This window comes from Sturnus vulgaris, chromosome 3, assembly GCF_052056855.1.
Source record: "Sturnus vulgaris isolate bStuVul1 chromosome 3, bStuVul1.hap1, whole genome shotgun sequence".
Lineage (NCBI taxonomy): Eukaryota > Metazoa > Chordata > Aves > Passeriformes > Sturnidae > Sturnus > Sturnus vulgaris.
In genome coordinates this window covers 79,508,243-79,534,054 of record NC_142245.1, presented here as the reverse complement: position 1 = coordinate 79,534,054, position 25,812 = coordinate 79,508,243, and the positions used below count along the sequence as shown (strand labels likewise).

Genomic DNA, 25,812 nt, shown 5'->3' with positions numbered 1-25,812 from the left:
TTTGACATTTCGTGCTCCCAAAGCAGCATTAAGTTCGTCTTATATTTCTTTGCTAGCATTAGAACCTACTAGACCTCTATCAAAGGTCCTCAGCTGTTCATGGCAACAGCTTTAAGAATTATGCATTGCTCCCATACCACATGTAACTCACAATAACTTCCTTTTAGGACTCTGCTTCAGTCTACATGAGAACAGGTAGCACAGCCACCATCACTCTGTGGGAAGCACATCTTGTGCAAAGCCTGTGGCAGACACCATGGGTGAAATGTCTAATCTCTGTTCACTGATCCATGCTTGTGAAGAAGAAAGCTCAGATGGCTGTTAACGTTGCCCTCAGCATTGTCTTCCTTTCAAACACAAAGGTTTTATCAGTAAAGAGCCATTCAAATGAATAGAAAATTAAGAGTATGGAAAAATCCAAGGGGCAGGAGAGTGGTTCACTCTTTATTCATTTCTCACAGAATACAGATGCATGATCTACAGATTTTTAAGTGCCACAGAAAAAATGCTAGAAAATCAATCAATCAATCAATCAATCAATCAATCAATCAATCAATCAATCTTTCCTTCCTTCTTTTTTCCTTCCTTGCTTTCTCGCCCCATTTATAGCATACTTGAGTACTCATCTATACAGTGACTGAGCTTGTCCTGGTTTGTACATGTAATTAATTAAAACACATCTCAACCCCTGTAACAGCTGACTGAACAACTGATTGAAGAATTCTTTCCTGGGAAATGTGTATATATATTTTTTATAACTTCAAAGAACCCCATAATTCTCTAGGTAGATTTCAGCAAGATCTAATGCACATGCTGTCTTCCCTATAGTACCTTTTCCACTCAGACACATTTTATTAGTAGGTCTGAAATAGCAAATTAACTAATTAATATTTCATACATTTGAGCTTTCAATAAGCCAGTAATCAGTTAGGTTATTTAGAAAGCTTTTTTTCAATGACTCCTTCAAAAAATGATTTTGTACAGTGATTTAAATTTATTTCCATGCCTGAACAGTTAAATTAAAAGCTGATGCAACTTCATATGCACCATAAACCAGCTGAATCACTTTCTTTTCCTTAAAATACTCCTTTCACTTTTCTCATCTACTTGGAACTAATTATTTCCTGCAGTTCTGCCAATCATATATTTCTATTTTAAAGCTTGTTAACTAGAGGGTATATTACAACTAGGTTCCATCAAATAAAGGTCAAAGCTAGGTTGACATAAGATTATATGAGAAAGGAAAACAGACAATGCTGCCAAGCTACTTCTTCATTAGACCAGTATACTAAGAAGTCAAAAAGTATTTAATTCTCACAAAAGCACAGGACATTAGCAATAAGAAAATTAGCACATAATTGAATTTAACTCAAGGACATACTGAATAAAAGCAATACTGAAGGAGAGTGGCTTTTTCTTTGTTATTAGAACATTTCCCATAATTACAAGAAATGCTGCTAATATACAATGCATTTATCCCAGACATAGTCAAAATCTGGAAGTGATAAAATTCTTTGCTTTTAGCAAATAAGTAGGAGGGTAATGTAGGCTGCAATAAATAATTCAGAGACCTTGACAAAACCAGGAAGAGATTCTTTAGTATATAAAGCACACATTTAAAAGTTGTCAAAAATCAAGACATTGATGCATGTATAATCTAAGCCCAGGCATTAAGTAATAGAACATTTTTAGGCAATACAGATGTTTTATTAACTCAAGCATTCAGATAATTAAATATGTAGCTTTTTACTTGTCTGAGAAGGATGAGGGTCACTACTGCTTGACAGCATAATTACTGAAATACATTAAAGGATAATGCCTGTTCTAGACATTTTTAACCTAAAATAAGTGTGTTAGCAAAGGAATGGCAAAACAAAATTAACAAGTAGCATGTATCTCCTACCTATGCTAGAAAGTTACACTTCCTGTAAATAAAATGTGTCCTAAAGCAAAATATCATTTAGATAAGCCTTAAGAGAAGAGTCATCTGTTGAATCAACACCTCTTCCCCAAGCAGCTGAGGAATTTATTTTCTTCACCTGTTGAAACTCTGTGCATTGCACTAAGGTCACAGCATGGAGTGGGCTTGCAAAATATGGTTTTGATGTTAAAACATCCTCCACACAACTTTGAAACATAAGATGAAATTTTTACTGAACTTGGAAATCCACCCAGGTCTCAAAATTTCTAAATTTAAACATAGGTTATTTCAAATTAACTTCTCAATAGAAATCATACATAACAAGCCACATAAGAATCAGAAAAAGAAATGGGTTTACACTGAGACACTGAAAAACAGGGTCTGCAGCTCATTTAATACCCATTGTCTTGAGCAGATAGGGGAAGGCAATTTATTTGCTGAATGGAGACTAGAAAAAAAAAAACAAAATAAAAAAATACTACTACCAAAAAAACCCCACCCACCCAACAAAACCAGTCCCTCTAACAATGCTTCAAATGGGTGCCAAAAGATGGAATTTGGACGAGGGCTGTGCTCCAGCCCTCCCCAGTTCACAGAGACCTCAGAGTGGAAATCACAAGGTCATGCTACAGCAGGTGACTAACTCTAATCCCAGGTCATTACATACAGCAAGATGGCAGGAGTCACTGAGATGGGAATAAAGAGGATAACGGGATTTCTGTTGCACATCCTGCCTCTCTCTCCACAAGGAGAAAGGTATCCCTGAGGATCTACCATCACCCTGCACGTTTAAGTTTCCCTTCCCCTGTGTCTCTAAGGTTACCTGGTGGCCACAGCTCAGTGAATTCCATAAGCCTTGCACAGAAAGTCACTGACCTAGATGGATGCAGTGAACACACCATGCTATACAGGCACTAAATTCCATACAAGTCCTTCATCTTTGACTTTGGTATTTATGTGCTTTTTTCTGCAATGCAGCGATAGCAAAAAGAAAAATAATGCCTAGTCCTCTGCACACAGCTGATAGCCAGCATGGTTTGGGATAAACTGAGAATATTTATTCCTTTCCTCCATGAAAGATGGCTGAAGCCTACCCACCAGCAAAGCATGCTCCATTTGCTTCTCCAGAGCAGTACCTGAGACATGAATAATTCAGCACACACACACAGAGATATACGTTCCATGCATGTCTTCACTTACTGAGCCAGAGCGGAACATATGTCACAACTGTCTTAGCTTTAATGATTTTGAGAGAAGAATAAAGAATACGCTCAGCCTGATATTCTACCCTATGTTTAACGTTATTATTGCCAATTCAAGGCACCCACAGCTGACATCTGCATTCCCAATGAAAGCCCATTATTAGTTCTCCCAATTTCTGAAGACCACGCAGTCTAATATTTTGCAATTTATATTAATGATCTGGCACATAATTCTTCTGACCATGGTTTTATAGATGGTACTTTTTTGTACACACGGTTTTATATAAAAACAATCTAAAGGTGCAATTTGAGTTTCCAAATAAGATTATTACTACATTCAATACCTAAAAGGCTTTTTTCATTTCCTATAAAGTTTTCTTTTTCAAGCAGGAATAAAAGTAAAGCATTAGAGAGATGACAAATTTTATAGAATTATGACCCTTAAGTTTTTTCTTTCTAAATGCCAAAAGACTTGACAATCAATAGAATCTAAAAATTCATTTTAAAATTTTGGCAGTTATCTAACTTTAAAATTTTCAGCGTTTTCTAACTTTTGTCACTCAAATATTCAAAACGTATGACAAGGGCAAGGAATCCAGCAGTTTCAAAAGGTTTCTAATGTTTAGCCTAGCATCAATGAGGTACAGCATGTGAAATACTGCTTCAATTGTAACAATACAACCAGTGTGCTGCAGGAATATGATTACGATTTATATGTTGTTGTTTTGTACAATTGCTCTGATTTACCACAGAACAACAACAGTTTGAATAATCAGACCTATTAAAAATATTGCTTAAGACATATATTAAATTACTGATATTTCCTTAAAAAATAGTCACTGAAAATAAATTTTAAAATGTACAAAGGCAAGAAGTTAGTAGACAATGGATAACACCAAAGTCTAACAGAACATACAAATATAGCTCCATGGGGTGTTTTTTATTAGTAAACATAAACAAAACAGCAGGACTGTCAAAACTGTGACTAAACAGATACGACCAAAACAGAAAAAGTAGATTGTACTACAAACATTGCTTTCTCCCTTACTCTTCCTGGATTGCTCAAAATTTTAAACAAATTCACAATTAAAACCATAAAACTCTGTAATTGCAACTGGATGATAAATTTGCAGCACCAGTACAAAGGTAACAGATACAAAGCAGAATATTTGCAATCAGCTGAAGTGACTGAATTATGATTCTCATCACCAACACTGGGCAATAAAGAGGTAGAATTATGGAAACAGGCATCTAGCACAGATGAACACCTAAGCCCTCTCTTTTGTAAACAAAGCTGCAGTTAGGCACTGAAAGCTTAGTAGTTGTTATTTTCAGAGAACAGACAACTTAGTCAAATTCATTGATTGCATGTGCAGTGACTTCATTTAGAAATCCTTCTGAGCCCTCAAAACCAGAACTCAGTAAGGGGATTTTACTGGGACATAAATGATTAAAACAAAAAGGAATCCTGTTCCGTCTAGACTGGTTGCCTCCCCTCAGGTAAACTGAGCTGATGAACTTCCCATTTCAATTACAGAGGAAAAGTCATAAAAACCCTAATTATAAAAAAATGTGTTATCACCATGGGATATTTACACACAAAAAGATTGCATATGGGAATATAAGTTTTAATAATTCATTTTACACTGAATTTAGGCTATCTTCAAAGTCAAACACAGGATTTTACTGCTTCAGTTGTTTCTAATTATTTTTCCTAATGTTTGTGTTGCATGTAATATTAAGGTGTTCTTACCTTAATTGGACCACCTAGTATCTGTTGCAGTAAATATTTTCTCTTTCTACTTCTACTCTCCTCACATTCTCTTCCTTTCTATCAGCCAGTCACAATGACTCTTCATAGGAATAGCTATTGCTGGGTTTTCACACGGCTGTCTTTATGAATAAAGAATTATCACTCCAGTGAATTAAAGAATCGTGGGAAAATTCCTTCATCTTAAAAACATTATTCAAGTCATTTCATACTTGAAAAGATTGTGGTACTGGTGTTTTTAGAATATAAATCACTTCATGGTATTTAAAATAAGACTGTCTAGTACAGTTAATATGAAGTCTTGTAAAAACTAGAAACGAGGGGGGGGAGAAAGTAGTAACAATCACCACTTATTCACAACGACTATCTTAGAAAAGGAACCACCTACGTTGCCTAAACCATGATAGAACTAAAAATTAAGTATCAGCTTGTAACACCTGAAGACTTTAAATATCTACCATTTCAGGACACAATCTGTCTTTAGATATCTAGGTCGTTGTGTACATGGTTAGCTTATGCGTGAGAAACTCTGAAAATGAAATACTCATTTCAAGAGAAAGTGGTATTCTTCTTTATATTTATTTTAAATAAGAGATATATTGTAAAAAGGATGAAAATACAGCCTTCACGTTCTCTCCTAGACTATAACAGTCAGTCAGGCTATTCAAACAGGTTAGAATCACAGAATGGTCTGGGTGTGAAGGGACCTTAGAGATCATCCAGTTCCAACACCTTGCCATGGGCAGGGACACTTTCCACTAGACCAGGCGGCTCAAAGCCCCATCCATCCTGGCCTTGAACACTTCTAGGAATGGGGCATCCACAACTTCTCTGGGCAACTTGCTTCAGTGCCTCATGAAGCTCACAGTGAAGAATTTCTTCCTACTATCTCATCTATACCTTCCCAATTCCAGCTTAAAGCTGTTCTTCATTGTTCTATCACTACAGGATCTTGTGAAAAGTCCCTCTCCAGATCTCTTCTAGGCTCCCTTCAGGTACTGGAAGGCTGCAATAAGGTCTCCCCCTAAGCCTTCTCTTTTCCAGACTGAATAATCCCAGTTCTCTCCCAGTTAGGCATGGAAAATAAAATACTAGTGAGGTACTGCTTTCAACCTTCATAAAACCAATGCTGAAATATACAGATATTATATTTGCTACATCCTTCTGCTTAACCTTCACTATTTTGCTTTCGTTAGTTCTTTTCCCCTAGAAACAGGAAAAACATGGGAAGAGACAGGGAGAAAGCTGAAATAATGAAATATTGTCGCTAGATTAATTGCAGAAAAAGAGTAATTAAAATTAAGTTACAGAAATAAGACATAACAACATTTGAACACTCTCACTGCTTCCATGTGATGTTTCCCCAATATTCTATTTTGCCTATAGATTTTTGTTTTGAAATGTATCAGACAAGAAAAGCTCTGCTTAAGACTTCACTGCCAGTACTTAGAAATACTGGACACGATAATCCAACTGGAAAACCTGCCCCACTGTAAAGATTTTCACATCTTCCACTTCAGCTGTGATTACTGCCACGTTTTTGAGAGATCTGAATATTTGCTTGAGACAAAAGCTGGGTTTAAGTCCACTTGGCAGTTCCTGTGGGAATGACTGTCATAAACCGTGAGCTGAAGGAGACAGTTTTTCTATATAATCGTAAGTTTCCATAGTGTAAGAAGATAAAAAGATACTGCAGATAAAAAGTGACGGGTTTTTAAGGGTTCGAATCATGAGGAGCAGAAAACTGTCCAACAAAGATACTGAGAAAAGCTCATTAAGGAAACCTCCCAAGAACAAAATAGTTGGGTTTGGATTATATTCTCCAAATAGTATTTAGGGTTTAAAATATCTCAGTTATTTTCATTTACAACCCAACTTAAACTTCTAGGTATGACTTCGTATTTTCTTATAGCAAGTTTCATGGTTTTCATGGTTTGCTGAAAAAGTATCACATCGGAGTAAGCAAGTAAAAATAAAACCTACAGATACGAACACCTGAAAAATACAAAGGATTTAATATCTTTCTAAAGCTACTCTTGGAGAACTACTTGTCCTGTTTCTCTCTCCAAGGAGCAACACTTTGTGTCTCTTCCTCTGACAATTAGTGATAATCTGCCATTCAAAAAGCTTCTGGTGAGACATGCTTCATGTTGAGGTACAAGAACACTTGTAGTTTGCAAATAAAACAGGACATGACAGAATTTAATTAACTCCCTTTTGCTTTTATATAATACTCTATTAAGTATTCTTTATTTTGGAAAATATAGAAAACAAACTACCTTCACTGTGATCCATAGTGCTCCCTGGGTTGAGAAAAGAAAGATCAAAGTAATAGATGTAAGGGAAAGAAAGAAATCAATGGGTATTTTTCACAGAATCTAACCAGCAAGTAAAACAGTCAAGCTTCAAACTAATTACAACACTAAAGAATGCTCCCCAACAACAAGCAGCTTGTTAGATAAAAATAATAAGAGCATGAAAACAGCAAAGACATCCTGGTCAGCATGTACTTATTATCACTCTTCAACAATAATTTACTTTTTGCATGCATCACAGCAAAGGAGCTCTTCTTTAAAAAGGGGTGCTGCAAAAATGAACAGAAATGCTACTTTTCAACTGCTGTGCACTTTGCTGAAACACAAGAAGTAACAGTGAAGAAAGCACAAGGTATCTGTCTGAAAGTTTACCAAAGAAATAAGATTTTCAAATTGTGCTGCTCTGACGTCCAAGTCAGGTTTTTAATGATTGATAAAAGACAATCAACAGGGAAAGAGAAGAATGCAAGAAAGACTTAAAAATGACAACTAGCTATGATACATCAGTTCTATTTCAGAGACCTAAAAGCTTCTGCAGCATCACTCTCTTACAGTGTTGATTCTCCATCCTATATGCCACCATTTGTTGCTCTTCCTATATTGTAATGCTGCCCTTTTGGAATTCCAAGATACTCAAATGCATTACCTAGCCATGCTGTCCTTGCCCTCAATAAACAGTACCATAAAAACTGGAGGAGGAAGAAAAAGCAAACTTAATGCACCTCTCCCAGACTGAGAGCAGGAAAGCAAAACAAGACACAACTGAGTGGATGGTCTATATTTCATCTACCTGACAGCCCTGAGCTATGAAGGAATGAGATGATATATACTGAGAACATAACACACAACAGGAGCACCAGTACAAGTGTTTGGGTGTTGGATAAGTTTTCACAAGAAACCATCTAAAGGGTGCAAGAGCAAACAAGCCCACAGCATCCTTACTTTCCAGAGTACTATTAGTAACAAAACCATTTTAGATCTGTATTTTCAGGTGATATAATTTGAAAAAGAATCTCAGAATTAAAATTAAGGGCAGAAGGGTGACTGGCAGCCAGGTGCATTTCTAAACAGAAGAGATGCAATTAAACAGCTGCATCTTTGCATTGTGCCCTCAAAACTTTCCCAGTACAACTTTAAGAAAAGGCTAATAGGCTGATAAGTGAGAGACAGAATGGACTGTGAGCCTCACATTGCTTTAAAATGAGGTTTATAACAAAAAAGTCAGACATGGTAATATTTTACAGGGATTTAAAATAAACATTTTTCATGCATTAATTCAATGAGCACATTGGCTGTGGGCAGGATTTATGACCAGCATATTTGTTTACAATGACAAATTTTATCAATATCAACAGCATTGCTACGCATAATGACAACCAAAGAAATCTTGATCTTGACTTAATTCAATGCACAAAGTATTAGGAAATTTAATCAAAATTCTATCTCCTTTCTAAGCATTTAAATAATTAATCTTTTTCAGGCATTCAGTCTATTCTTACCATTGCAATCTGGTCTCACAAAAACTTGGCTAGAGTTTAAAAATTTAAAGGCCAGGGTTAGAAAGGAAAAGGAAAGTTGTACTCATTTTCAGCATCTTTGTGAAGAATGCATTAATTAGATCCTATATCATGCCAGTGTTACTTTTTGTTACCTAACTAAGGAAAAAAATAGTCACTTAAGTTTAGTGTCCATGCATTTACAAGTAGCTACTGAATATTATCTAAGAAAAAGCTTCTCAAAACAAGGTTTTTCAGGAAGAGCTGCCTCCAAGATGACTGGAGAATGAAGACACATCCTTTTGTGGACGGTTTCAGATGAAAAGGTATTTGGATTTGCCTGCATTTGCTTCTGGGGCTATTCATTATTCTACTATCAGCTTCTTCTACTATATTAGAATTATCCACCAAATCTGAAATTGTAGCTGCAGTTACTATAATGATGAACTCAACTACATACAAAAATGTATGCAAATCAAGAAGCTGAAAAGCAACATGCACTGCAGGGATTTAGCTCTGTATTCATTAAGACTAAACACCGTAAGGAATGTTGGGTCTTATTAGCCTTTTATGTTCAGAGGAATATGAAAAATCCAGATTTCTTGTGTGTGGAGCTCACAAAGGTCAAAAGGCACGTTTATTTCACTAGGATACAGCTTTCTTCCTATGAATTTGATTTGAGCAGGTGGGATGAAAGCAGTGAGACAGCAATGTCATATTTTGAGTCGTTATTAAAAACAATAAACACCATGCTTCAGACTGAAGAAAACTACAATAAAAAAATCTTTTTAAAACTGAAGAATCATTTGTTTTTGACACAAACATCTCTTGCAACAAAATGGGATATATTACAAGCTTTTAGAAACTAGATGTCACAGAAACAGTAACTAAAAGAAAGGATTCCATCAGCATCTCGAAGACAGACTTTTGCAGCAGCTATACATGATAAGCATCAAAATTCAATACAAAACTTATAATGGAAAGAGACAACTGAAACAACTGACATGTTTTGCTTAAGAACTCAAGTACAGTTTTCTCCAAATCACTGCAAGTTAATTTTTATGTTTCCTTCCTCCTAAGACTTTCCTGTATAGACATCTAGAGCCAAATACACACTATGTATGTCAATCAGTCTATTTGCTTAGTTTCCTTTGTTTCTTTCTAGAATGCTGCTATAGTTTATTCCTGACACACTACAGCAAAGTCAAAAAGCAAGAAACAATAAACCTCACCAATAACAACATGGATTAAAATCTGTAACAGGTAGGTCCTTATCCACTCACTTTCTCTGCATTTTGAATGCAATATTTCAGAAGGAATATTCTGACAAAGCCAGAAAACTCTGCAATGCTTAGCTAGCAAAATAATAGCATTTGCGAATAAGCTCAGCTAAAAATATCTTAGTTCATGAGACCTGACTAAAACATGAAGTTTGCCTGAGCAAAGGTGTTTATCAATGGGGTTTGAATGTGCATTTGCCCAGCTGCAAAGCTGCATCTCCAAGAGTAGAGTAAGCCGAGTCATGCACAGGGTCAGATAGGGGACATGCTGTAAATCTTGTAACTCATGATGGACAGCAAGTACAGTAACTCCATCATTCACCTTCAAGACTCAACTACTTTCCAGATCAAAACAATGCCAAATTCCACAGCAACATCTGTTTTGGGGAATTTTTGGAGTGGAGTGCTGTTTGTTTGGAAGAGGGGGAAGGAATGTTCTGTTTTTGAACAGGACCAGTGCTTTGTGTAATTATTTTATTTAAAGACTTGCTAAAAAAATTAAAAAAAACTAACACAACTTACATAGGAACTTACTCTTTCTTGCCATTTACAAGTTATATTACATTTACCTCTCTTGGTGATAAAATTCTTTTCTTGCCAAGCCAAACATCCTTGGGTGCCCATTTCTATAATTAAGCTTCTAAAATTAACTTAAAAACAGCTGTGCTTTTAAATCTTTACAGTAGGGCCACTGCTAATGACTTCTCACAGCTAAAGCTCTGCTTGTACTCATACTGATAACATTATCTTAATTTGTCCTTGACTTTAAAAAAGTATTACATAGTAACTAGCTCCTCTCTCATTCCCAAGGCGCTTAGAAAACAAACAAAACCAAACACCACACAAAAGCAGACTTTGCCTAAACATTGACAATCCTCTGGAAACCTACTTATCATTTTTCCTGTGTGCCAAATGGATTCATCATGTTAAGTCTGGACACTTCACTACAAATGAGGGTTTCCTCCCCTTCCACCACAAAACAAAGCTTAACAATTATGAGTTTTGGAAAGTGCTATTTTGCTAGTATATGCATATCCCAAACTGAATGACTGTACACTTCTTACATTACATGTTTACTTCAAAGGAAGTGTAACAGCAGTGAATGGCAGGTTAGACTCTAAAGGACAGCAGAGACAAGGCAAGACATGAAGGTAAATAAACACAGAACCACAGGTGGAGCAGTAGGTAAGAAAATGTAAAGAAAAAATGAGAACCCACAAGTGGTTATAGAAGACTATTTTTCAGAAGAGTACATGGAATTCTTGCTTAGGGAAAAGTCTTAATGGTACGAGGGATCCAGATTCAGAAAAGGCTAGAGAAAGGACATCCAGATACAGAACTAAAATGTGTTAACAAAAAGCTTCTAGTCCTAATCTAACACATCTTCCCCACAAACTACTCCTTTTAAAAGCAGCTATCCTAAGTCACAGTATGACTATGCTTCCAAGAATACCTAAGTAATTTCTAGCAACTGGTACCATGCCTACACTTGCAATTCCCACTTACACTGAGTGACTGAGCTGAGTAGTACCTTACTCAGGACTGGAAGAGTCAACTGTAGTTTAGAAAGGCTGAAATGTTCTGTGGTTTACTAATATTGTTTTTGTCCTATTAGGAGCCCTGAAACAATAATTTTGTTTTTCCAGAAGCATTAACAGATACTAGCGTTTTCTCCATGGGCTATTTTGACTGAATTTTACACATTGTTGTGGTTTAACAACACTATGTAGGTTTTCTGAGAGCCTTCTGCAGCTACTCACTCCCCTGGAATAACATGGGGGGAGAGAATCGAAAGGGTATAAGTGAGGAAACTCAAGGTTTGAGATAAAGAGAATTTCAAAGCTATAGCAAAAGCTGCACATGCAAAAAAAGCAAAGCAAAGAAGTCAGTCTCTTCCCATGGGCAGGCGGCTGTTCAGCCATCCTCAGGGCAGCCAGGCTCCATCACATATAATGGTGACTTGGGAAGGCAAATGCCACCACTACGAACATCCTTGTTCCCCCAGCTTTATATGCACAGTACAAAATCACATGGCAAGGAATGTCCCTTTGGTCAGTTGGAGTCAGCTGTCTCGGCTGTGTCCCCTTCCCTACTCCTTGTGCACCCCAAGCTTACTCACTGGTGCAGTAGGGTGAAATAGAAAAGGGATTGAAGCTGTGTAAGTGCTGCTCAACAATAACAGAACATTCCTGTGTTATCAGCACTATTCCATGCTGATTTGCAAATCCAAAACACAATACCATATGAGCTACTATGAAGAAAACAAAACAAAAGAAGCCTGTAAATGACACCAGCAAGAGCCCCTTGGTGATATTCAAACCTTTACTTTATTTGAAAGCTGGTTTTATAGAAAACAAGTCTCCTATTTACAGTACTGCTTAACAACTCTTTCTTGTGATCACCAAGACTTTATTCCTAGACTCTATTCTTCTTTTCCACAACTTCTACAATGTATTTCCTTATTCTCCATTTTCCCTACAGCCTGTGCCACCAGGAGACCCTGCTGTTGAGGACTTAGCAGAGGACCAGCTTCCTGGTTTCAAACAGAAATTTAAGGAGGTGACAGAGCAGCCTAACAAGTACTGTGAAGCTCTGGTAACAAATAGACCAGGCTAACTCCTCCATCCCCTCTTGATTTCACTGCCTAGTTCAAACATGCTCTAGAAATGGGAAATTTTCCAACAATGTCTAGCAGACTCTTTCAAATGGCCATTTTTTTCTTGAGCAAGTGGAAACAAATCAACATGTATTGTAAGGCTACTTTCAATCTAAATTCTAATGCATTGCTTGTTACCAAGATGCAAAATACTCAAATGCTTTTGGTGTTTATATTTACTCTGAAGCTCTTACTTATATAAATAAGATTAAACTGAAGTAAGAATTAATAGCTAATGAAAAGCAATAAAACTGAAAGTACTTACATTAAACTTAATAATGTCATATATCAAGTACCGAGGGACAACCTGTCCATTAACCTTGTCGATGATCATTTCCTTAAAAGAAAAGAGAAAGCATTGGCATTTTTTCCATAAATATAAAAGAAAAATGTTGACACAATTATACTTAGTGCATATATCTGCACGATGCAATCAAACACTGGCCACGTCTTTATTACAAAAAATATTTTACAACAGGTCAAGATTATAAAAATATTATTATGGTCTCTCATGAAGCATTCAACAAAACACCAGGAAGCTGTGCTAGGGCTTCTCATTCTGATTTGCAACATTAATACATTAGTTTCCCCACAGCTTTCAAAATCTTGAGAGAATAATGAGTTTTTAGAAACCTCTGTAAGAACTGTGATCCTAAGCCAAGCAAGCACTACTGGAAATCTTGCCCACAGTCAGAAGTACAAAACAGTGAGGATGTAAAGAACAAGCATTCACATTCATTTTCTATGCTCAAGTTGGATGTTTTCATTTTAACAGCGTTCTAGGCAGCAGTGAGAGCTGCAATTTGCTTGAACGTTGCACTGTGACTGAACAGGATGGCTCCTTCAGACAGAAATACCACAGACACTCTCTGCATCACATGAAGTCAGTTAACATTCAATATGTACCAGCAAATCACAAAATCACAAAATAGGTCAGATAGGGAAGAACATTAATGATCAACATCCAAACACACAAGTGTTTCCTGAACTTAATGGTACATACAAAAATACATATACCTTACACGGTGGTGCTTACATCTGTAACTCAGGCTTCCTATGACAGGAATTAGACATACCATATGGAGTCTGATGAACCAACAAGGAAGATTGAAAATGGCAACAACCAACCACTGGTAGATCTCTTCCAGGGACAACTCTGAAATAACCACTTCTCTAAATGCAATCCATCTTCTCCCTACCTCCTTCTCCTACCTGAAATCTTGGCTATTAAGTTGTATCAGCTACAGATTGTTTTTAAAATATTTTAAAACACTAAAAGTTAAAATTCCAAATTCATACAAATAAGATAAAACAATTGAAAAACATGAAAACAGTTCCCTATGACATGATGAAAACAAAATCAGTAGCTCAAGAATTGTTCCAAAAACGAACATTACGTCAACTCAAATTAATTTTGTTTAGTTAATGCCTTGCTATTTTTAAGTCTTACAACCTTTAAATTTCTCCCAGAATCTATAGATTATACAAAATAAACCCAAAAACGTCTGATTGACTCATGTAAGATTAATTTTCAGTCTGTACAACAATAACAAGATTCTTGAATTGTACCCAGCATCTAACCACAATTTGCTTTGAGAAATAAGCAAGTAGTTCAGTTGTAAAAACACTGATTTGTTTTAAAGCAAACACAAAGCTTGAAGCATTTAAAACTAAACTAGAAGACATGAACCTATTGTTCTCAAAAAACACTGGAAATCTAAGTTGCCTACTTAATATTTTGGAATCCCATCTTCCGTGAGCACAACACTGAGACGGAGATTGGGACTTCAAAGCCATTTGCAGCATTCAAAGGTGCTGTGAATGACTGCCTGAGTTGACCTTACACATCATTACATGTAATTTAAAAAAATGAAAAAAAAATTAATCCAGTGAGTGAAAACTACTCCTTTGCAGTATTACAATATCTTACCTCTAAAAATTTAGTCACAGGCACTGTCAAATAACATGTGCAAAAAAGGTCACATAGAAGTGATGTAGCAAAATGCCACTCCACTAGTGTCCAGTATTTAGGTAGGACACTGGTGAGCTCTCAAAGGAACAGCAGACACAATGCTGCAATGACTTCTTTGACAATAAATTTTATAACTAACTACAAGAACAGATGGGTACGACTCAAGAGACAGAAGGCGTGATATGCAAACTTGGAAAAGGGTGTAAAGATATAATGCAAGGGGGAAAAAAAAACAGGATAAAAAAACCCCACCTGAAATTCCTGATAGTAATCAGGTGAAACAAACAAAAAAAAGTAACAGTGAAACAAAATAATGCAGTTGTTTTTCATTAATGCTCAGTTGAACTGGCAGGTGGAATAACTTTTTGGAAACATTTAATTGAGCACATATTTAGGGTTTAAGGACTCACTTTCTCAGTATACATATTCAGAACCTCAGCTTTGATGCAAAGCTAGCATTTGTAGGCAAAACCCTGAAAACACTTCAATGCCTGGTATTACAAGATTTTATGCCTAATTTTAAAAATCTGAATCTCTGCATATTCAGTTTAAGAAGGATTATAAAATACAATAAAGAGGTCCAAGAACTGTTTTTAAACATCCTTTGAAGCGTTTATTTTTAACTTTTTCTCTACTTCAGACACGTAAACATTTTTATTCTATTACTGATCAAACAAGTCTTTTTCCTCATCTTCTCCCTTCTTTTCTTCCTTCCCTGCCTCCTGTTCTCTTTGACAGCCTGACTGAAATCCCAGCTACCAGAGCAAAAAACAATAGCACAATATGCCTTAGAAGATGAGATGACAAATTCCTGCACTGCTCATCTCCATCATGACAACAACATTCCCTGCTCCATTAGTTACGCCAATACAACTGTCATAAGGCAAAAGCTGTAAAGTGAGCATAAGAATGGTTCAGATTAGAAATGCTCTAACACATCATTATTTTACAGTGTGATTTCAGAATCTTCCTTGAAATTATCAGAATTGAAAAATACACCAGGGAATAGACCCCAAAGACAACTTCAGAGAAAATGGGAAAATATAGTGTTTGAGAAATGACCACAATTAAACTCACTCGTTCTGACCTGAGTAATAACCTATATGGCTACATTTAAGCCAATTTTAAAATAACTAAAAACTTAATACCAAATCCACTCACATGACATGTTAACATAAAAGTATCCATAAGGCACACCTGCATCCATTCTACAGACTCCATGTAGATTTACAGCCAGTATTGCGTGTTTTAAAATTACCTCTGCTATTAGCACTTGTCCATTGACTGCTGGTTTAGGTATCCACTTAACCCATGGACCTGAAGAACATGGTCCAGTGATCAATTAATGCAATGTAATCTAGCAACACTGTGCTGGTGTTACTCTCCTCAATCTCTGGTGTTGCAAAGCACAGTTAATACAGTACATTAGACCTGCAACTGTGCTAAGAGCTTTTTGCTGGACAAATACCAGAAGAATGATGCTGGACTGGGAGCTCATGGACTTTTCTCCTTGAATCACATCTCTAGAGAGTAACTTGGACTTAAAATAATCCAAAATTCAATCACAAAAGCAAAAGATCCAATTTTACCAGCTACTTGCAGAATGTGGTTTTAGTGGCAGAGTATGTAATAATACATCTGTTTGCTGTTCCTTTTCCTCCTGTGTCTTTTGTTAATCCTTTATCCATTTATCTTTAACACAGTTCTAGCCACCACTGCATTTCAGGAATGAAAATAGGTTTTTTTCTTGCCTTTTTTCTAAAATCTACTTTGCATAAATCTATTTTGCACCAGCTTTTGCAAACTCAAAACGTTTTAAGTTCTGCAATTTCTGAGACAGCTTACTAACAGGTAAAGTCTCTACTGATACAAAAACATAGATGAATCTTTATCTCGCTCTCTGTTTATGGAGTTCCTGGCCCTACTGTGTGAACAGTATTTTATATAAAAATGAAATAATTTTAAAGATTTCAAAATAGTATTAAAACTGTAAAAGTTATTTCAGGCCTAAGGATGCCTCTGCATTTTCTACTTAACTGTCCCAAAGCTAAGCAGAATGCCATGAAAGCTCCTGAAAATAGCTATTTAGTTTTTTGCATGACAGCCAAAACATTTTAGCAAAACTCGACGTATTCCCTCAGATAGCACTATGGATGCAAAACACTTGGCATCTAAAGGAATAAGTCATACTAGCCACCTATAGGTGAAATTTAAATTAGCTTTAATGAGCTTTGCAGAAAACTTTCTTCCATGACAGGAGAACAATTGCAACTGAAAAGCTGGAGATGAGCACAGTGTTGCAGATCTGTCATCACCCAAGATGTAACTAATCATGTAAGAACTGTTTGAAAGTAATTTCAGCCTGAAGTGAACCACAACTGCATCTGAAATTCTCAATGCATCTGAAATTCTCAAAGACAACCACATGAAAGGCTTACATCAGAGGCCTTAAAGCAAGTTAATAGATCCCTCAATGCACAAAAATTGCTTTTATGAAAGTTTCATGTATACTGTCATTCTAAATAATGTTAGGGGGACATTAATCTTTTGTATTTTTAAACCCAGTAGTTGTTTGCTGCATGGCACTGATATTTCTGTTTTCTCATTCCTTTTTTCTCATATTTTTTAAGAATACTGTAAAGCAATACCAATTGGACCACCTCAATCTATACTTTCATTCCCTGAAAGAAAGAAGGCTATTTCAAGGACAGTAAGTATGAACTACTTCAGCCTCTAATTAAAGAATTAACTTCAATAGCCCTTCAAGCATTAATTAGCAAAATATGTTAAGGCAGAAAAAGCCAACTTCTTCCCATGGATTTAAAAAATAAAATCAATCATGCATATATTTAGAGTAAAGAATCATTCATGGAAATTTTCATTTGTCATCAACATTAAACAAATATTCAACTACAAAGTTAAGATCTTCTGATACTTCAAATAATGGGCAGGTCTTATCCTCAAACCTGTTAAAGGAATTTCAATTGAAAAAAAAATATTCCAGCAACAGCTTTTTATTTAACTGACCATACCAAAATAAATTTAGAAATCTGTACTATGAAAAGTATCCATTGAAAGGTTTTAGTTTTATCTCAGGGTACTTAATTAAATCAGTACTTGTTCATTTCATGTCATTTTGCTTTTCACTTTATTTTAAAAAAAGTGTGGGAGGAAAAAAAAAAAAAATCACACTAAGACTGATTTTATGCCAATAAAGTGAAACACCAAAATGCACTATTAACAGTCAAACTTTTACAGAACAACAAATTATGCAAAGTTATAGTTCAATGCCCTGGTTACCTGAGAAACTTTAGTTATTCTTAAGAGACCTAAACTATAAATCTGGGGAACACAAGACACCAGATCAGAGACCTTCTTCCATGCCCCACAGCTACATTATGCACTTATCTCAATATCCTTGTCTTTCACCATGTACATATCAGCCACCTTTACTGAAACATCTGTTTTGAAATAAAGAGAATAATTAAATAAATAAAAGAAAGAGCAGCCATTTCCCTCAAGAACACTATATGGACACTACCAAGTCATTACTTTCTCAAGAGCCTTGGAAGTAGCAGAGGGAAAAAAAACAGCAATACCAGGCTTTTTATTTCCAAAGTATGTAACCTAATGTATGTCATTTAGAATAATATTATGTATATCATTAGAAAGCTGCCTGGCTGAAGAGGCTCCTACCAGACACGACAGCTTGTGCAACCACTTCTGAGCTGACAGCACGGCATTTCTTGCATTATGCTCTCAATTTTTCAGTGAAGCAGAGGTGGTGGGAAATACTCCATTATCTGCTTCTTTGTCCCTGAGACAGTATATTGTTCCTTGCAGTAATTATCCTCGAAGATTCAATTTATACATGCTTCACATGTAAATGTGTGTTCAGTAAGACACACCATTCACAGAAGTGACATTTCAAGTGGAATACTGACAACAAAGGCCAGAGAAAAGAAAGAAAGTTAATAAAGACAATATGGCTGAAAAGAGCATTAGGCTTCAGAGGATCAATATGGAAGCTATCTCAGATACAAAAATACTTCATCAAGCAGGAGTTACAGCAATGTAGTCTCCAATACTACTGAAACATGATAGGAAACTGCACTGACCCATTAGTGTAAGAGCTAGTGAAATTCTCTTGGTCATGTGAAATAGGACAGTCAAGAAATAAATAATTTCTTCTTGTGGCTACGGTTCTGAAAAGTTTGCCACCAACAGTCCAGCCCAGCCTTCAAAACACAAACCCATAAGTTTTACAGCTTGTTTTACACTGGCTCAAAAAGTTCATTAGCAAGTTTATATAATTTAAATTAGCATAGCAATTTAGAAATGTTTTAGTCTTAAACAAATACAACTAAGCCATTTCTAAATCATTCCAGAATTCAGATCAGCTGAAATTAAAGGTGACAGAAACAAAGACATTAATTCACAAAAGTGTATCAAAACATGATGAAAATTTTATCAAATTTTCGAAGTATTTCAATCAGCTGTATAAAATTGACCATGTTTACTACTTCAAAATAGCTGTAGCAAGAGACAAAGTTCTGCAATAATTTTCTTAGATTCTCTTTAAGCCTTTTCTCATATTCAGAGAGTCATCTCAATACCTTGATATATTTCAAAGACAAACAGCTCCCCCCAGAGCAGTCATCAGTCCTATTCTGTAGATAAGTCATTTCTTACAAAATGCAACTCCCACATTCAGCCAGTGACTGAACTTATATTCCTCCTGAAACCCTATGATTCACCGATCCAGGCCTAAAAATTTGGGCCTGTTTATGAACAAAAGCAAACAGCACTGAAATTGTTACAACCATTATACAATATGCTCCTTACCCCGTCTAGAAGAGTGTTTGTTAGATGTGTGCGAAGATCTTTACGAAACGGAAATTCCAGGTTGGATACATGAAAAATGGAATTGTCTCTATCAATCATATAAACTTCATTCTTGCCATCAATCAGCATCATGTACCTGCAAAGGTATTGTAAGATGATATAATTACAGGTATGTCCTCAAAATCTCTAATCTCTAAATTAAGTTTTAAAAACGAGTAATCATGACAGATACTATTTAAAAAAAATTAAAAGGCTTTTTCTTACATTTTAAAGTTTAAACCTGTAAACTAACCAAAGGGATATCCCAGACCACATGATGTTGTTCTTAGCAATAAAAAATGGGAGAAAGAGGAGGAAGGAGGGGACATTTGGAGTTACGGTGTTTTTCTTCCCAAGTCACTGTTTTGTTTCATGAAGTTCAGCTTTCCTGGAAATTACTAAATACCTGCCAGCAAATGGGAAGCAGTAAAAATTCCTTATTTTCCCTTATATTTATTTCAACTGCTGATCTTTCTCACTTTCACCCTTTTGATTCTTTCCCCCATCCTGCTACAGGATGTGTGGGCTCAGTTTCTACAGGAGTTAAACCAGACCACACCTTGAATTTTCCTTTCACATGGACAAACACTTCAGGACTACAATTCTTCAACTGAGTCCATGTAATAGACCTCTTAAAGCCTACAGAAAATTTTCACAGGCATTCCATATGGAAACAAAGTTTTTGTTATGCATACCTCTCTGCATGCCATATTGCTTCATAACTAGATGATCTGGGTGGTCCCTTCCAACCCAAATCATTCTATGATCCTATGATTTCTATGATTCTGTATCTTACTTCAGAGAGATGCTGAGAAAGAGCACATGCTGACTTTGAAGACACAAGAGACAATGAATGTAGACCCATCTGTCTGGGTCTCATGGTAATATACCGTGTAACTTAGAATCTGAACAAGTTCTCTGCTTGAGAAAGACATTAAACTGATCCAGATATGTCTCATTTTGAAAGTAGGTTTTTTTGAGTTCTTTTTAGCTGAATGGCTGAAAACTCCCCTACTCTCCCAATTTAATAAATTGTTGAAATAAAACTCTGAATGTGGTCCAAACAACACAATTTATCAAAATTCTAATTACTATCAACATAAGACAGAAAAGAATTTGGTCAAGGATGGACTGACAAACAGAAGTGTTCTATGAGCAACTAATAATTGAAAACGTGCAAGAAGCTAGAGATACACAAGGTTTTGGTGAACTTGAATTTATCAATTAATGAGGGATTTGAGCTGGTTGGTTGGTTGACATTTTTTGTTCACTTGTTTCACTCAAAAAGCTTAAGTTCATGTTCTTAATGTCAGGTTTAAAGTTTTCTCCAGATGACATGACAAGCATCATGGAGCAATCTTGTAGACTGCTGAACAGTACATTTCTGAATATTATTTCAATGTACCATGGCCATTTATATTTTAAGAAGTTAATTAAGGTATTAGCAGATAAGCACTTACACCAGAATAGAGAACACGCCTCTGGGCAACATCACAAAAGCAAAGAAAGAAGAGAGATGATTTCTCAAACACATTCGCTAGAGACAGAACACAGGAACTTAACTGTCATGCATTGCACTGCCCACTGTGAACACTACTTGCTATTACAGCTGTACATTTATTACTAATTACCTCTATTGTGTGAGCACCCAAAAGCTCCAATTAGTAACCAGGCCCCATTGTTTTAGATTCTGGGCAAGTACACAAGATGACATGGTCCTACATCAGATGGCTCAAACCGAATGTAAAACCAGACAAGTGAATAAAATAACAATGGCAGAGCAGCAGTAAGAGCAATAACAGAACTGCTCATTCACCTCTGAAAACTATACATGGAAGTAGAGAATCATGTGTGAGCTACAAACATCATCTCTCAGAACTGTCAGTACAAATCACTACAAACCAAGAAATTCTGAAAAATAGAGGGTCACAGCATCCATGCAGATTAATCACAAGCAGATAAAATATCTAGTCATAGAAATGGTAAAATCAAAAGTTTCATTAGAAGCTACGTTTCATTCACTTCTGATCCCGAGGCAAGACCTGTTATTAATTCTAACTGGACATTATTATTAACATGATAATTCAGAAAACAGGATGAAAATTTCATTAGCAGAGTGATAGTTCTTGACATTAGACAAACAGATCTCCAGATCACCTACCTGAGTATTAATAACTTCAATTTTTAAACTTTAAAAAATGTCAACCATCAAATAGTTTTCAGAAATCAATTAATTTTTGCATACCCAAATAAAAGCAACTGTATTAAAGGCTCATTTGCCTACACATATATCCTGTATCATGCAGTCCACATCAGTTGGGCCCCAAACAAAAGCTAAAAGAACTATTTTATTAGACTTCCATTTTCAGTTGAGTTTTTTTCGGTGGTGGTGATAGGTTTTTGGTTTTTACACAATTTTGAAACTGACATAAGCTACACTGAAAATCCTAAATTTAAAACAGATGATTCTCCTTTATGTAGATGATCAGCATTTTTCATCATTGAATTTGAAAGTACATTTCAGGAAATTATTACATAATGCATAAAACATGGTAAATTACTTGGTGTCCATCAATCTATGGTCATTGAGATTAAGGAAGAAGAACAGAACCGCATTTCCCAGTCTCCAAATCCAACACTGTACCCACTGGAACATGTGGCCTCTGCCTTCTCCAAAATATTAAGATTCACAAAACTGGATTTGAAAACACTCCCCCAACACAGTATCTCACTAGACATGGTGTAGTGCTTGCCAAAACATATTTACCATAAAATTGATTGCCTATGTATTCACAGAAGTTTTGCCTCCGACTTCAATTGTGATGTGCTTTATCTATGTTTAACTTCTTTCTCTCAGCCAAAATGACAGCAACCACCTCAGCAGTAAGCTTACATATGTTAATTTTGTGCTTTATAGGAGTTTTAAAACCTTAAGTATAGTATAAAAATATAACACAGGTTCCTCAAAGTTTAAGATCCTATCTTCTGAGCTTGAGTTCAACACACAAGTAATTTTCTGAAAAAAAATCTACAAGTAGCAAATGGATTAGAAATATTGTTTCAAAGGAAGCTTAAAAATTCGGCTCCTCTAGGAGCTTTCTTTGCCCTGCAGTATTTCTTCAGACAGGCTATATCAAAGAAGATTATTTATTTCGACACAGTGCTGCCATCGCTGCTTTTTATCCATTTTCCTTTTTAAATACGCCACTGTCTGTATTATCACATTAAAGAATGCCAAATATAAGAAATTCCATCATCAACTCTAAGCACAAAATACATAGCAGCTCTCCATTCCGAAGGGACTTCATTACACAGCCTGGAATTCAGTCCTGTGAAAGTGCTGCCCTCCCACACAAATAAGCATTACCCAAATCCGAATAGCAATTAGCATCTCTAATATGCTCGCTGACGCAGAGGCAACAACGAAATCCTGCTGCAGATATGATTTTCAATTTCTTAATTTCCTTTTATGATTGGCAACATTTCAAAACCACGAGCATGTCACCACTCTCTAGATGGATCACCTAAGACAAGGCCAAGTCACAGGAGTGCTTTACTTTGGACCCTGCTGCTCCCTCCTAGCAAGAAAGCACCAGCCTCTGGCCAGATGCATCAAACATTGAAGAAAAGGCCAAGAGAATGAAAATTAATGACTGCCCTTTATCTACTGACAGTAGGAGATCATCTATCTGTGTCACTAGGCTGCTGCAGTTCCATGTCCTGACCCAAACCCAGACCGTGCTGGACTTAGAGTAAGTTTAAATTAGAAGAATTTGAAGCTGGCCTGTGGCACATGGAGGAAAAGACCCTAAATCCCGACAAATGGAGAAGGCTCAGCTTGCTTTCTTCTATTAATTGCTGCTGGCAATGGCTGCTGCTTCAAAAGATGTCTCTTCAAGGATGACAAAGCCTGGATACAGGGACACTAACACAAGAACTTACAAGAAAACTTATAATACTGCTTTCAATGTGTAAACAAAAGGAAATAATGTCTCTTTAATCAGCACACTGACAGTTCTGTCACAAACCACGTTCTCCAAAGTTGCATGCATGCTGTCATTTGCATGAGTACACAGCATATCAGCCAGCAAGAAACACTTGCTACATGCAGAAGCTGCTGTAGAATTATGTATTCAACAGTCCAAATTACAAATAATGTTTTTTAAAACACACACATAGATCTTTAGAAGTTAGTCTGCTCTGAGTATACCAACACTTTGTATTTCTCTCATTTATTTCTAGGTTAAAGTATGCCATCAGCTGTCTGCACAGCATTTTAAACCAAAAAATCTCTTAGATTGTGACTGACAGTCATTTCCAATTAACAGCCTCCAGCTTCAATATTTCTCATTCATGACCTTGCATTTTCTACAACTAAATATCCTTTCAGTTTTATTATTCTGCTCCCCAGTGAATTCAGTGGCTGATCTCCCTCATTTGTTTATCAGAACATACTTGGATTCTGTTTCAAAATACTTAATGATAAAACAAAATTAATATTCAGGATCTCTACTTGTAGCTTTTTATACATTGTCTTTCAAAACCATCCACTGCCATTTTCTTTCAATCTGTTCTTTACCTGTGTTAGAATTTTAACAGTCTTATTAACCTCACTCTTGTTAAAAAAATAGAAATTTTGTCAAAGTCCAGAAGCATGAGATATATCAGTCTTCCTAGGTCAAAACCACAATTTTTTCCTTATACAAACTCCTACCAAAATGGCTGAACTCAGAGGAAATCCCATTCTTCATCTATACCACAGACTGTGTTCCTCAATCACAGTAATTCTGAGTAATTATATTAACTATTGCCCTTAGGGCAACCAAATCTGTCATTTAATGAAGAGAAAACCTGCATTTTTGATCTATTTTTACCTCTCATTACAATCATAATTATATAAAGCCTTAGCATGATTGATCCAAACTTAGCTTCTAAAATCAAGACCTTTTTTTTCCCTCAGTAATAAAATACTGTGACTAGGCTCTTGTTTAGCACATAAAGCTATCTGGTATATCTCTTACTACACTCAGAAGCACCTGGATTTGTCACCTGTTAAAATACTCCACCAATTCTCCACCTTTGTAAGAGGGTAGAATTCAGCTTCTGGTTAACTTCCACAATCGTAAGGTGCCTCCATGGGCTGAAATGACAAGCTCCCTGTGCTTCAAAACTGTGGTTTAACTTGGTTAAACTCTTATTATGGAGGTCAAGACACTCAGCTTGCTTAGATGTTCAAGTGTGCCCATCATGACAACTCTGATCCGGCATCTGCAGCAGATTCAGCAGTAACCCAGAAGTTTTCTTTATCTGATCTCTGCAGCAATTTTTTATCCTTCAGTTATTAGGAAAATAAAATGTTATTCCTCATATTTTATCTTGCATCTTTCCTAAACAAAATGAATGCTTTCCAATATTTCTGTTACGGACAAGGAAGTTATCCTAGTTCATCTGCTACACCAACATCTAATTTCGTGAGAAGTCAGAAGGTTTCCAATATTCTGCCTCATGTTCTGAATCATTAGCTCAAGATACCACTGCTCTGAGTCAATGCTAGTACAGAAAAAAAAAATTTCTTGTCTTATTGATCACCTCATCATGTATCACAATGGAAGGGCTATGCTTGAATGTGATGCTCATAGGATCATTTTAGGTGGAAAAGACCTTCAGGATAATTGAGTCCAAATATAAGCCTTACACTGCCATGTCCAGCACTGAACTATGTCCTGAAGTGTCATATCTACATGTCTTCTAAATACCTCCAGGCATTGATGAACTGAACTTCACCAATCACCCTGCTTATTTGAGAACAAAGAATTTCATTTCCACAAGATTTGTTGAAGTGGTGTTCCAGATCATGAAGTAACCTTGCCAAGTCACCCCTTAAGAGATACCACACAGCTTATACAGCTTTTCAGTCTCCATTATTTTTACTACTCAGTCTCCTCCACAGTATCTCACTCAGCATCAAAATCTTTTTCTTATTCTTGCCTGCCACCACTCTCCTTTAAACTCTGAATACAAGTTTCCCTTTTCATTTGTTCCCCTGGACAATGCAAGGTCCAGAGGAGTTATTTTGTAACTCTTATGGATGGCCCTGAACATCACCAAAAGTGAGGCAGTGGATCTGCAGATGACATTTACTACAGAATCTTCAATATGCCCAAAACGACAGAAAAAAACGCTGCAAGTTTTGATATCCAAAGGGTAACACATCCAGGAGGAGAAGAATTGTGACCACACTTCCCCACCTTACGAGGTTCTAAATTAACTGCCAGCTGAGAAAGCTCATATATAGCAGCTACTTTTTAGGGGTAG

The 25,812-nt window shown here is 36.2% G+C and overlaps 1 protein-coding gene across 1 annotated transcript in view; it reads right to left on the bottom strand.

Annotated features, from left to right (window-relative positions):
* The window catches only part of RNGTT (RNA guanylyltransferase and 5'-phosphatase), a 167,751-nt gene that overhangs the window by 107,110 nt on the left and 34,829 nt on the right, over window positions 1-25,812 (bottom strand). Inside the window, exons 9-10 of the mRNA XM_014877786.2 lie at window positions 19,459-19,594; window positions 12,907-12,978 (exon numbers count right to left, since the gene is read on the bottom strand). Of these exons, the coding sequence (XP_014733272.1) occupies window positions 12,907-12,978; window positions 19,459-19,594 (208 nt within the window). The remainder of the gene's footprint in view (window positions 1-12,906; window positions 12,979-19,458; window positions 19,595-25,812) is intronic.